The sequence below is a fragment of the Equus caballus genome, chromosome 14 (assembly GCF_041296265.1).
Source record: "Equus caballus isolate H_3958 breed thoroughbred chromosome 14, TB-T2T, whole genome shotgun sequence".
Classification (NCBI taxonomy): Eukaryota; Metazoa; Chordata; class Mammalia; order Perissodactyla; family Equidae; genus Equus; species Equus caballus.
Window position 1 is genome coordinate 46207830 of NC_091697.1, and position 14473 is coordinate 46222302.

General features: G+C 43.6%; 1 protein-coding gene across 3 annotated transcripts in view; it reads left to right on the plus strand.

Annotated features, from left to right (window-relative positions):
• Positions 1-14473, plus strand: part of DPYSL3 (dihydropyrimidinase like 3) — a 110224-nt gene that overhangs the window by 74865 nt on the left and 20886 nt on the right. For all 3 annotated transcript variants that reach the window (XM_023617480.2, XM_070233093.1, XM_001501764.6), the window contains 5 exons: positions 2124-2212; positions 6374-6558; positions 9071-9235; positions 11379-11440; positions 12326-12406. In XM_023617480.2, the coding sequence (XP_023473248.1) occupies positions 2124-2212; positions 6374-6558; positions 9071-9235; positions 11379-11440; positions 12326-12406 (582 nt within the window). The remainder of the gene's footprint in view (positions 1-2123; positions 2213-6373; positions 6559-9070; positions 9236-11378; positions 11441-12325; positions 12407-14473) is intronic.

Genomic DNA, 14473 nt, shown 5'->3' on the forward strand with positions numbered 1-14473 from the left:
GGCTCAATTCTCATTTTCGGGTGCTGTTCACACTTTCTTCTTTCTTTTCTTTTCTTTTCTTGTTTTTAAAGATTGGCCCTGAGCTAACATCTGTTTCCAATCTTTTTTTTTTCTTCTTCTCCCCAAAGTCCCCCAGTATGTAGTTGTATGTTCTAGTTGTGGGTCCTTCTAGTTCTGCTGTGTGGGACGCTACCTCAGCATGGTTTGATGAGTGGTGCTAGGCCTGAGCCCAGGATCCGAACCAGCGAACCCCTGGGCCACTGAAGCGGAGCACGTGAACTTAACCATTCGACCACGGGGCCGGCCCCTACATGCTCTCTTATTTCTGAAGCCAGAAGTCAGCCTGTTTGTGGGGCTTCCTTCCCCATAAAACCTGCATCCTCTTGAAAGCCAGTGCTACACCCCAACCTCATCTCATGCCACTTCTCTCCTTGATCCCTAAGCTCCCTCCACACTGATCTTTTTCCAATTTTCAAAGAAGCAAAACTTATTTCTACCTCAGTGCTTCTGTACACGCTATTCCTTCTGCCCGCAGGCATCCATCCCCAGCCCCATCTAAATTAGATCTTCCCTGAAAAGACCTTTTCCAGCCTCTATTTAAACAAGCCCTACTACCCTCTATTTTGTGACACATAATACAATTTCATATTGTTTTATTTGTTTTGTTGACTTTCTTTCTTTATTGTCAGACTTCCCCTATAAGTTCCATAAATGCAATGACCCCATGTGACTCATTCACAACTGTACCCTCCCTACCTGTTTAGTAGTAAATATTAAATAATTATTTGCTGAATGGGAGGGTAGATGAATGATGGATGGATGGATGGATAGCTGGATGGGTGGATAGATGGATGGGTAGATGGATGGATAGATGGAGTTGAAGTCTGTAAGTTGAATTCTAAACAAACTCCAGCCCACCATTCTTTTTTCATGCTGTGGTTCTACTCATCCAGGCTCCTGAGAATTCTGATCTCCCTCATGACCCCAACAAAGCTGCACCCGTCCCGCATGCTGCAGCCTAAGCTTCATTCATTTAATGAAATCTGTGATCTCTAAAGCTGACACTGATTTGTTCCTCTTCTGACTTATGTATAAAATATATGTTTATATTTTATTAATAACCTTGGAGTATATGTGTGTTGTTTCCAGTTGGATTACTTATCCAAACGTCATCTAAGTTAAAATTTTTAAAAAGACTTTTCTCATAAGAAGAGCAATTTTTTATAACAAAAACAATAAAGAAATACATTTCAGAAAATGTGAGAAATATTGAGTATAATGAAGCAAATATGAATCCTGCATAGTTTCTCCGTAGATATTTTGTCTTTTTTTCATTAAGTGGTTTTCTTATACATTCCACAACTTTGTATACATGTAAAAGTATCCTGAATTTTAAACAAAACATGACCCCCATCTCATTATAAAGACTTTTTTTTTTGGTGAGGAAGATTGGCACTGAGCTAACATCTGTTGCCAATCTTCTTCTTTTTGCTTGAGGAAGATTGTCACTGAGCTAACATCCATGCCACTCTTCCTCCATTTTGTATATGGGACACTGCCACAGCATGGCTTCATGTGTAGGTGTGTAGGTCTGCACCTGGAATGCTAACCCTGAATCCTGGGCCACTGAAGCAGGGTGTGTGAACTTAACCACTGTGCCACCAGGCCTGCCCCTTATTATAGAAACTTTTAAAGTCTATTTCATTATATGCCTGATCCTAAGTTCTATTTTTGAGAATCACGATTGAGTGCCAACAGAGTAGTAGACGGGTGCTAGGCACTGAGGTATGTGTTATCCCACTGAAAATATTTAGTGCTTACTGAACCAGAAAAGATTATATAAAGAATGTCTTTGCTCAAGTAGCTATGTTTCTGAGTGGCTATGATAGGTTGCAGAAGCAAGAGGTGAAACTCCAGAATAATTTGAATTAAGGGCAAACAAGAAAGGCTGGATCCGCAACAAATACACCCAGTTCAAATATTGAGTGCACTGAGCACGCAGATGTCTGGAGTAAAAGTGTTCCTACTAGACCTCTAGAACAATGAATTGAGAAAGCTTTGGCAGACTGCTCTTCTCTGAAATCCCAGCTGTGAGAATGACTCATGTTTTTCTTATTTTCTAGAGTGACCGTCTTCTTATCAAGGGAGGCAGAATTGTCAACGATGATCAGTCCTTTTATGCTGATATTTACATGGAAGATGGTTTAATAAAGTACGTATGTAGAGTGCTTCTCTCTATCCTTTTGCACTTTCTATCTTCATTAGAGGCTCAGAAAGAAGCTCGCTGCTTATCTGCTTCCTAGACTGTTGGTTCTCTGTGTTTTCTTTCTCCTTCTCCTTCAAAGTGAGTCTTTATTTTAGTCCTTTGGTGTGGATGGCCATAATCCCTTAAAAGTGGGAGCTAGGGACCAACCCATGGCATAGTGGCTAAGTCTGGTATGCTCTGCTTCAGCAGCCTGGGTTTGTGGGTTCAGATCTTGGGCATGGACCTACATCACTCATCAGCCGTGCTGTCGCAGCGACCCGCATACAAAATAGAGGAAAACTGGCACAGATGTTAGCTCAGGGAAAGAAAGAGGAAAATGGGCAACAAATGTTAGCTCAGAGTGAATCTTCCTCACCAAAAAAAAAAAGAAGTAGGATCTAGTCTTAGTTCACTTGGATTACATGAATGAAGTGAAAAATCTGAATTCAATCAACTGAATGATGCTGAGGGCCCCTGTGCAAGCTGCACTGATGGATATTCCATGCATCTTGGAAAAGTGGAAGAGGTGACCATATCTTTAAGGTTACTGAAAAATCTGCACAAATTACAGTACCCTAAAAATAAAAGGCCTTGTGTAATAGTTACCAAAGGAGTTCAAATGAGGATAAGTGATTTAGAAGTGCACAGAAGGGAGAAATCCCTTCAGAGGAAGGTTTGGGGGTGGAGAGGGCATTTAAATTAAACCTTGACTTAGCTTGGCCTTAGATGAGGAGAAGACAGATAGAATATACATTTCAGGCAAGATTTCCAAATAGATGCCTAGGGATGTATAATTACTTTACAAAATGATATGCTGTTGGGGGCCCGTAGGCAGCACGACCAGGTAACCTTTATGTGCAGGTTCCTGACATAAGGACCTTTAAAAAAGGATTTTATCTACACATAGCCTTTAATCACGTAAAGCAAGGTATGCCCCATACTAATAAGGTATTGTCTAAGACAGGTTTATACAACCCATCCTATTAGCCATCTCTGGCTTTGTTCAGTTTTATTTTTATATTATTCAACTTCGTTGGCTAGTTTAAGATTCTGGTGATAGGACATCTCTTACTTATCTTTGAAGACTTGCCTTAGATCTAACTTTGTGTAGGTAGACATTGCTTACCAGCCCCCAAATCTAGGCTAGCTTCCCCTCCTATGACCTTTCAAAACACCATGTGCTTTTATCAATCACAGCAATTCTGACACTGATAGGCCCCCTTGAGAGCAAGGACCATATCTTGTCCATCTCCATATCCCCAGCACTTAACCCAGTACTTAGTACAGAAGGACGTTGATAAGAGCTACCTTGCCCTGAGTATGTAGGAGGTACCAGGCACTGTGTTAAATGTTTTACATGCCTCATCTCATTTAACCTGCCGGCCATCCTATGAAATAAGTACTGTTATTACCTTCTTCTCAGACAAGGAGAAAGAAGATCAGAGAAAGTAAATAACTTGCCAATATATTAGTCAAATACGTTGAATGAATGAATGAAAGAACAAATGCAAGAATGAAGATATTCGTGTTTACTTGCCTTGCCAATTTACGTACATACTTTTTCATATTACAAGTCGGAAAAATGGAAACACTAGGCAAGCTAACCAATGTGAAACAATAATTTCTTCAAAATATAAGCCACAAGTGATTTTATATTTTTCCCTTGCTACGAAATTATTGTGTATAGTCGACTCTCTTCGGAGGTAGCGAGTTCCCTCATTTAGAGATTTTTAGAGATGGAAAAGAATTTAGTACCTAATGCTTCTCCCTCTTTTCAGAGCTCATGTCAGGCATCACTAGTTGATCACAGTACTTTTTGCGGTTGAGCCTTAACTACAGGCTCAGGAACCATCTTCACACAGTGATTCAGGCATCTACTACCAGAGTTGAATATGTAAAATGAATTCTTTTTGCCATCTCTGTTGGAAGAGACTGGAAGCATGTTATAGAAAGAATTTAACCATCAGATGTGTGTGTTGGTGGTGGAGAGAGAGTGGATAAACACAATCCTCATCCAATCCTGAAATTTTACGTATCTCCAAAAACATTCTTAACTCACAGAGCATAAAAACAGAGATAGTTTCCTCCAATTGTTACAGCATTTTTTTGCCTGTCTGTGAGTATTTGTGGAGTGCCTGCTATGTGCAAGGCAGTAGTCTAGCCACTGGACACATGCTATGTCACATGCTTGGTAGATATTATTGGGACCCAAATTATCATGCTCTCTCCCCCCAGGGATCTTACAGTCTTTTAGGGGAACTGAGATATCTATATATATGCAAAGGACATAATATTACCAGATAATATAAATATCAAGTATTAAATTAGTAGAAGACATGAGAAACAGGAAGGAGAGGCCTATATGGGATTAGAATGGTTGTTAATTATAATAGCTGATATTTGTTGAATTCTTATGTGCCTAACAGTGTTCTGTGAGCTTAACACATATTACCATTTAATCTACACAAGAAACCTATGGAGGAGGCATTTTTATTACATTTTACAGATGGAGGAATTGAAACATGGTGAGGTTAAGTAACTTGGCCAAAGTCATAAAGCTGGTAACTAGCAGAGCCAAGATGGTGAATCCACATAGCCCATATCCAGGGCAGAGCGACACTCGTCATTTTTAGGCCTGGCTGTCAGTAGAAACTTGACCAAAGAGGGGAGATAGAAGGTGAGCCTTCAAAGATTAATGTGACCTTGATTGGTTCAGTGGAGAAAAAGGGGGAAGGCATTTCTGTTTCAGACTCGGTCTTATATGAGTTGTCAAAATGGTGGGAACATAACATACATACACACACACAGACCAGGCAGTTCTTCATGCCAGTGGTTCTCAATTTCCCTCACAGGAAAATCAGTGAAGGAGAAAGATGAGAGCACGGCTGGCCAGGATCTGGATGAGAGTGGAGTGACAATCCAGAGGCTGCATTTTTTCCACGGTGTGTTTTGAATTGTGGTGGCTCTGGAATGGCCCAGTGGTGCTGTGGTGAAATTGCCCTCTTGGAGATGTCAGGAATACTTGGCTTTAGTTGTAGAACTTGAATTTTGGCAGGCCAGTGTAGACTTCTTACTGCCCTAAGAGAGTGTCCTTCTTGGTTGGCTGTGAACAAAAGGAGAAAGTATTCATGCTACTGGCTGTGGGGTACTTGCATCCCCAAGGCAGGAGATGTGTGATGATCACCGAGAGGCTTATGAGTCATAGGTCTACCTGGAATTCACATTGGATAAGTTTAACTGGCCATTTAAACTGAGGATGTGAAATCAGATGTAAGCCAAGCAACATGGGATGGTCTGTGAGGTAACATTGTGCCAGGAGTAGTTGTATTTGTCGCTTGCTTTGTGTAGTGTGCCTCTGGGATACTCACCGCCTTTCTCCCTGCCTGAGTCCCCCCGCTCTTCCTCCCTGGGATGTTCTGAACCTTCCTCGGGGAAGCTGTGTCTGGAGGAGGTTGTCATAATTACCTTCCTTGGTTTGAAGCTTCTACTGAGATGCTGACTGCACAAAAGCAGCTGGTGCCCAGGGCATCTGCATCTTTAACTTCCCTTTTGTGAGTCTGCCTTCAGCTGTGACTGACAGAGAAATTAATCAGGGAAGAGTGGAATTTCGAGTGAAGCCTGAGGTGTGAAATGACCCAGACAGATGCCTTTTGTTAGGACTACAGGTGAACCCACTTAGAGGATAGCTAAGCTCACACATCTGTTCTTTAAATGATTCACTACTTCCTCCAGTCTCTCCTAAAGATTCATTATTTTACACTCTTGATCCTTCTCCAAATGTTATTTCTCACCCTTAAATAAAGAACAAAACGAAAGGAATAACAAAAACACTTACTTTTAAAAAAATGTTTATTACACACCCTATATTCTAGACTCTGTCAAACCACTGGGGTTACAGTATTAAGCCAGATACGTGGTCCTACCAAACAGCATATTGGATTGTTCTGTGTCTGTAAAAGTTTTCGCTATGTGTACTTATCTTTATTTGTTTCTAGATTGCTAAGCTTGTAAATCACTTGCAGAGACGACTTAGATAAATATAAGTTACAATGTTTAGAATCCTTATAATACTATGTTCTTCTTGGAAGTTGTTCTTTTAAATTGCCAGTTGTTTTGCTGTCTCACCAGGCAAATTGGAGACAATCTGATTGTCCCTGGAGGAGTGAAGACCGTCGAGGCCAATGGGAAGATGGTGATCCCTGGAGGCATCGATGTCCACACTCACTTCCAGATGCCATACAAGGGAATGACCACAGTGGATGACTTCTTCCAAGGGACAAAGGCTGCCTTAGCGGGGGGCACCACCATGATCAGTAAGTCCCCTGACTTTATACGCACATGTAAAGTGTGTAAGTGGTCCCTAGAAGCAAGTATTTAACTAATGTCTTAATCACAGTGCTCTCTGATGGTAACTTGTACACTTCCCTCAATTCAATTTATAGACTTTCTGCCTGATGGGACCTGAGAAAAGCAGGTTTAGTGAGGACATTGGCAGCTCCCTGTAACTTAACTGCAGAGAGGAGACGGATGAAGCTCATGACCATGAAAACAGCTGTCCTCTCTTGTCTGCCTTAGAGCAGGGGCTGGGTGTGCCTTGGGTGGGGAGTCAGCAATTATCATCTCTGGGCCAGTCACTGGGGAAAGTGGACTTCAAAGTTGTAAATAGTGGGCACAAAGTTATTTCAGCACTTTCAGCTGGGGTCTGGGGTGGAAGTAGGCAGAGAGTACAGGCAGAATAGTGCAAATGAGGCTAAGAGCATCCCAGAGAGAATGGTAATGGAGACGTGCAGTTGTTGAGAAACTGGTAGACTGCAGTGGCATTTAGTGTTATCTGGTCTGCACTGTATTTTGACCAATTCCTATCTTTAAGATTAGGCAAGCTGTGGGGGTGGTTTCCCTTGTTTTGTTTTGTTTTTTTACTGGTAATTATTGCAATTCCAAAGAAACCTAGGGATTTGCATGCCACTGGATTACCGAATGGATAGCGTTCCAGGGCAATCCTTCCTGTCCCAAAGGAATCCTGACGAATTGGGTCCCATCCCAATAATGTTCCCAAACTTGATCAGCAAGAGCCCTGTTTATGTTAACACCGTATGCATCCACCCAAGAACACAGAACAGCCTGAGCTGGAGAATTATTCACTGTCTTTTGCTTCTGTTTGATGGGAGCATTAGCAGGGTTCAGCTTCAGCTAGTTGGGTGTGGACGCCCAGGAAAATTGCATCAAGGCCATAAAAGGTGCAATTCAGGGAGAGCAAAGCTTTTCTCCAGCCGAAGGGAGGAAGCCAGCTGACTTCTCAGCAGCTGCTTGCCCACAAAGGCTCTGGTGTGGGTCCAAGCATCAGTAATGTAGCTCCCTGCGTTTGTTTTCCGATAAGTGCACTTGGGCTGCCTGTGATAGAAGGCAGAGGAAATGACTGCTCTTGGCCTGGCTTTCTGCCGTCTAGGCAAGGATTTGGACCAGTTCAGCATCCTGGACATGTGTATTATGCTTGATCTCTGCATTCGGGAAGGAGCAGGAGGAAAGTCACAGTTCGAGGTGACAAGAGAAAAAAGCGTACAAAGAACCATAAAAGTGTACATGTCCTTCGTAGATAATTTTAAAATCCTAGATATGCAAAAAGAAAAGAAAAACCCATAAATCCCACATCGCTGTTATATATAATTTGGCTATTTTTTTTCCCTGTTTAACAAAAACAGGATCATAATAGACATACTGTTTTAGCCTACCATTTTCACCAAATAATATGTCATGAATGTTTTCCCATTCATTTGTTTTTATTTTATCACATTTAAAATGGGTGCCTAATGTCCATTTTATGAAGTTAGCACAATTTATTTATTTAAACAAACTTCTCTATTGCTAAAGGTTTTATTTCCAGTTTCTTGCTTACATAAATATATAATGTTTGCAGTGGTAAACATCTTTAGAACTCAAATTTAGCATACAGCCATGTTTATTTCCTTAGGAATAATTCTTAGGCACGGGAATAATTATTGAGTAAAGGTGTGAAAAACATCAAGGTTTTTGATATCTGTTTCAAAATTCTTCTTAGGGAAGTTGTGCCAATTCACACTTTCCCTCAACTGCCCAGGGGAACTGTAAGAGTGTAACTTTTGCTTCATCGTCACTATTGTTATCTGTGTAAATGTTATTATTTTTAATAATATTACCCACAGTTGCAGGTACTGCAAGGGTAGGTTTGGGCCTCAAAGAAACCATATTCTTGACAAAAAGTTTACATGGAAATAAGATCTGTGAGCCTAGTGTTAGGTTCCCTTAACCAATACTCAGCTCTTTCCTATGACAATAAGCACAAGGATGTCACTCTCTTGTGCCCTCTCATGACTTTAAAACCTCACCTTCTGCCCACAAAAGGGAATCCTACCTTTACCCCCAGCAATGACTCCCCACAGTCCTGGTAATAATGGCAAATAGTAGGCACTCGTTGACAGCTAACGTTAGCTGAGCACTTACCTGTGTGCCAGGATCAGGTGAAGCACTTGCCGTGCATTTTCCCATTTAATCTTTTACCAACTTAGAAGGAAGGTACTGTTACACCCTGTCTCCCACCCCACTTCCTGCCCATTTTAAGGGCAAGAAAACTGAGGTTTAGAGAAGCTAGTAATTTGCCCAAGGTCACATAGCTAAGTGACAGTTAAATCATCAGCCACCTTGAAACCACCAGGGAGCGCTTTCTAAAGTTAATTCCATGTCAGCAAATAGAGACTTTGCAGTCACAACTAAGAAAGCAGGAGCAGACCCGCACAGAGGGGAACAAAGGCTGTGTCGGTAAGTCCCCCATCTGGGGCCTCTGTCGTTCAGTTGACCACGTGGTGCCCGAGCCTGAGTCCAGCCTGACGGAGGCCTATGAGAAGTGGCGGGAGTGGGCCGATGGCAAGAGCTGCTGTGACTACGCCTTGCACGTGGACGTCACCCACTGGAATGACAGCGTCAAGCAGGAGGTGCAGAGCCTCATCAAGGACAAAGGTGGGCCCACACTCACCCTCTTCCCTTCTCCCTTGCCTGTCCTTCCCACACCATCCGCTCATTTGAGTCACTTCTCCTTGCTGGAGCCTGGAAGCTTGAGCATGAGTGCTGGATGTGGGGGTCCCACTGTGTTCCAGACACCATCTCTTTATTTATACCATCTTACTTACCCCTGACAGCGGCCTCATGAGATAGGGATGATTGTCCTTGCTTTGCACATGGAGACCCTGAGGCTCAGAATAAGTAGCCCAAGATCATAGAGCTAGTAATCAGTAGATCTACCAAAGTCCATGCTCTTCACCTCCTTGCAATACTGTCCATCTTACAGAGGAAGAAACGCAGGTCAGGAGAGGTTAACATCTTACATACGGTCACACGGCTGGTGAATATTAGGTTAGGAATTTTTAACCTCTATCATTTTTACTCCAAAGATCAAACCATTGCTATTATGTAACAATGGCATCCTCAGAAAAGGAGCAAAGATGTGTTTGTACTCAAGCTAGGAGTCCAGAGCATGAAAACATGTTCGTTGTGTGTGTCCTCTCAGTGAGTGCATGATGTAAGTTTCTATTGTCTTCTTAGAGTCTTCTGTCTCTACTTCTGTGTTTTGATTGTCAGATATTTTACACGTGCGCACCACCTCCAAGATGTGCACACAGACATGCCATGTGCTCAGCATCCTGAGGCGGCCTGGGGACTTAGGGAAATTTAAAGAATGGCCTCTGCCAAGCATCCAAGGCAAAAAGAAGCAGGCCAGTGAAGAGCAACAGGATAAACGCCCCAGGATGCAGAATATTACTATAATAGTAATATTATATGACTAATTATATTATAATAGTACTGGGACTATAATACTAGTACTAATACTAATAATACTAATTATTATAATACTGATTTTTATAATACTGTTATCAATGAGCAGTCTCGATGCAAATGCCAGGAGTGCCGTGGGAGAGAGTGTGCGCTGGGTGGGAGGGGAGAAGATGACCTCTTAGAAGAAGAGTTTTCCTCTCCATGCCTGTCCTCACCCCACAAGCTCTGCCCAGATCTTCCTGATATGAAGTGTGAGATCATCCCCTCCCCCTTTTTTCTTGTGTGTCCTTTCACACTGGGTATCTCAACTGGGGTAGGAAATTGAACGGCTTTAACACCTACTTCCTTCCCAAAGGGCCTGGGTCATTCCGTGGGTGACACAGGCTTGTGGGAAGGGTGGTGTTGGGAAAAACTGCCCTGAGCTGAACCACTTTGGGGAGGGAGCTTCTCAAATTACAGCCCACTTTTGGCCTGGAACCCTGTGGGCTGAGATGGCCCTAATGGTTGGAGACCAAAATTGGCCTCCTTTCCTCAAAATGACTCTCTGTTCCCCAGTCCCACCTATTTCTGTAAATTACTATATTAATGGTTTATTTTGGGTGCAAAATTAAATGGCTGTCTCTTTATAGCCCTTATGACTTAGATATTTAAGCACAAGGTGAAACTTGACTTCCGCCCATTAGCTCTGTTCGTTCCCCAAGGACGGATCTCTACCTTAGTTCTCCTCTCAGATCCAGCACCCTGCACTGGCCTAGTGTAGAGCAAGCATTCATTGAATAGCGAAATAAGCTGATCCCGGGAGATGCGTTGGTGGAGACCAAATATGTGCTGCTGAGAGCTCTGCGTGTGTTATCTCATTTAACGTTTCCAACTACCTTATGAAGCAGGGTATTGTTATTTTTCCATCTTACAGATGGGGAAACCAAGGCTCAAGAGGTTAGATATTCCAAGCTCACTGAACTAGAATGTGGTGCAACTCCCAGTGTGTGAATACAACTACTGTGCTACAGTGATTCTCGATGATATATACCTCCTTGAGCAATCTCGAAAATTCTTGACCCTCTGGGCTGGGGAATCATGGAGAGGGGAGGCAAGAAAGAGGCACAGAAGAAGAGAGCATTCTGCTATGACATCATAGGAATTGTTGATTTTACGGGGTAGAGGAGGAAGTAGACAAATACTCTTGGAGAATGAGAGGCATCTGCTTTCTATTGGACGGGAGCTTGTGATGCACTTGGGCCCCATGGGCGATAGAAGGGGGAGGAAAGGATGGAGAGTGGTGGTGATAATGTTGTCTTTTTCCCGTTTCCCTCCCTTCCCTCTCTTGCAGGGGTTAACTCCTTCATGGTTTACATGGCCTATAAGGATTTGTATCAAGTGTCCAACACGGAGGTAACAACCCATTGCTGTGTGGTTTGGGGTATCGGGATGGTTTCCTGTTGTTGCCGATGACCTTGGCTCTTTGAACATGAGTCACTGTGGTCACTGTGGGAGACCACTGGGCAAGAGTGCTTCTTGAAGCCCTTGCACTTTAAATAAGGTAATGGGCAGGGTGCCCATGGCAAGGCAGACAGGGAATTAGGATTCCCACTGGCAGCGGCTTTCTCAAAAGGACCAGAGGAAGGGCATACCTGAATCTCCATTTACCAAATGACCCCCAAACCCTTCGTGAGCTCAGTGAAGGGGTGAGGTGCTCAGCCTTGCAGGATTGAGGAGGGCCCTCTGCTGTTTGGGGTAATCGTACCAGCTTGCCTCCACCTTTCTCCCTAAGAAATTCATGGGATGTGTTTGTTTAAGACAAATCTCAAGTTTTCAGAGGAAATACAGAAATGAATTCCCATACCTTCTGGTGAGGAGATGAAGGCAGGTTAAGAGATGAGGTTTCAAGCTTTTGTGTTAGCTTCTGGCCAGGCTGTGGGGGCTTTGGGGAACATTTGTTGAGAAGGATTCTGAAACTCTATCTCAGCTCAGTGGGACATAATTCCACTTAAAATGTGTGTGTGGGAGGCAGAGTAGAGGAGTTGGTAGCACTTTGTTCCATATTTGCCCTCTCTGCCTCGGAGACACGATGAGTTCTTTATAGAGACAGCTTCCTGCAGTGCCCTGGGATTAGTGCTCCTCTTTTGGTGTGCCTGTTTTAGTCTGTATATTTCTGCCCTGGTCACTTATTTTCTCTGGTTTATCCCATTCGTTTTAGCTCTGGCTCTAGTAATTGGCCCTTATGTGAGCTTGCTCAAAGTGGCTTGTGAAGGTGACAAAGACTCATTTCTGTTTCAGCTCTATGAGATCTTCACCTGTCTGGGAGAGCTGGGAGCCATTGCTCAAGTTCATGCTGAGAATGGGGATATCATTGCCCAGGTAACACACTGCAGCTACCTGAAGTGCGCTTTCTGCCTGCGCTCGGGGTGGCATTCCATTTGCTTCCTCATTTCTTCACTGTTGCTTGAGCTCCCAATATATGCAAGACCCCCTCATAACTACTCTGCTAAAAACAGAACCTGCCCTAAGGGCTTCACAGTCTAGGAGGAGGAAAGAAAGGGGGAAATGTAGACAAGTGAGGTGGAGAGGGGAAGGTGCTGTAAAACAGAGAGAAGTCTGACCATTCTGGAGAATCGGAAAAGGCATCCTGGAAGAGGAGGTTTTCAAATAGGGCCCTTGAGTGAGAGAGCATTGCTGATGCTGTTTTGAAAATGACTGTAAGCTTTGTGACATTCTCTGTCCTGAAGAAAAACCCTAAGGCAGCATTTCTCGGAAGCTAGACATCTGATCCAGGACTGCGGAACTCACGGCCTTAGATAATAAAGAATTTAGGTCTTGTGGGGATCAGACGTCCCACTGGTTTCCTCGAAATCATATTGAGAAACTTGAGGAAAGAGTGATGAAAGTGAGGCCCCAAGGCCCAAAGTGAGCATCTGTAAGGAAGCAGACAGCACTTCTCTCTCTATCTCCTGGGTTGCCTAATGGGCTAGATGCACAGATGTGTCTTAGCTAGAGTTTTGTTTATCTCAGAAATGTTCATGATTGGCTTCCGCTAGGAGGAGGCAGCCAGAAACGAGTGTGAGCTCTCTTAGTCCATTTGATAACATTAACAACAAGAACTCATTATTCATTCTTTCAAAGAGTATTTCCTGAGCACTCTGTGCCAGGCACTAGGCTGTAGAGGTGAGCCAAAACAGATGCATCCATACCTCCCAAGTGCTGGGCTGTGTCTTCATTTTAGAAGTTGTCCAGGACTTGGTGAGTGTGATCAGCAGGGGTGTGGGAACAATGCTGAGGCCGATGTTCATCTCAGGCCTGTGAGCTTCTAACAGTAGGTAATTTGGTGAGCACCTCCTGCTGTGTACCAGGACTGTAAGTGTATGTTCTCATTTGATCTTCACCCAACCCTTTAAAGATGGCTACCACCCTCCCTGTTTTGTAGATGAGAACTTTGAGGCTCAGAAGGATTAGGTCACCAGCCCAAGGATCACAGCCAACACCTAGGAGAACAAACTCTTAACCCCTAATGTGATGTGCCTTGGTAGGCATCTTTGCCCAGAGATGGTGCATCAAAGGCCCCTTGCTCCATCAATCTAGCTGCAGGCCTCCCGGAGAGGCAGCGCCCCAGCCGTGCAGGGCTCCAGCTGTTAGAATTGCAGACTCTGAACATTATCTCGCTACTGGGGGAGGGAAGCTAAGTGTGCAGTTTCTTCTTGCTTATGACCAAAGAGGTTAATTAGTCAGGCCCCTGACAGCCTTCTCCCAAGTCCCCCACACACCCAGATATAATGAAATCATTTTCCAAAGAGGGTCCAAATGCCTTGCTCCCATGGGAGGCCTCCTGGTGGTGTCAGAGCTGTCACTCCTCCCCTTTCTCCAGATTTTCAGTGCAGCAGCCAGAGGTCCCAGCCCTCCCTCCAGATGCCCTAAAAACGAAACCTCCTTCTTCATTCTGATCCCTGTGGAGGCAAATGGGCCCCTTTTCTAGCTTCCTCTTGTGGCTCCTTAGCACAGAAGTTTCCCTGGTTTCCCCCCACCTCCACCCTTCCCTTCCTTGGGAAGATCTGTTCTCAGTCAGGAAAAGAATAAGGGCATTTTTTCCATTTGGATGAATTTCTTGTGTGTGTTTATTAAATTCAGCTTGAGGTGAAAGATTTGATCACATTGTCTAAATGAAGGCAGCTGCTGTACTCAGTTTCTCACTCCACTTTATGCAAAAGGGACTAAAGAGCAAGAAGAAATACTTCCTATGGGTACCCACAAGGGAAATTTTCAAAAGTTTCAAGCTGGCAGGACAGTCTGAGAGTACAGCGTCTTTAGCCATTCATCTAACAAATATTTATTGAGCGCCTGCTATGTGCCAAGCTTTGGAGAGGGAAGATGAAAAAGACAGGGTTCCTTTCCTCGTGGAGCAAACAAAATTGTGCCATGACCAAACAGCAGGAT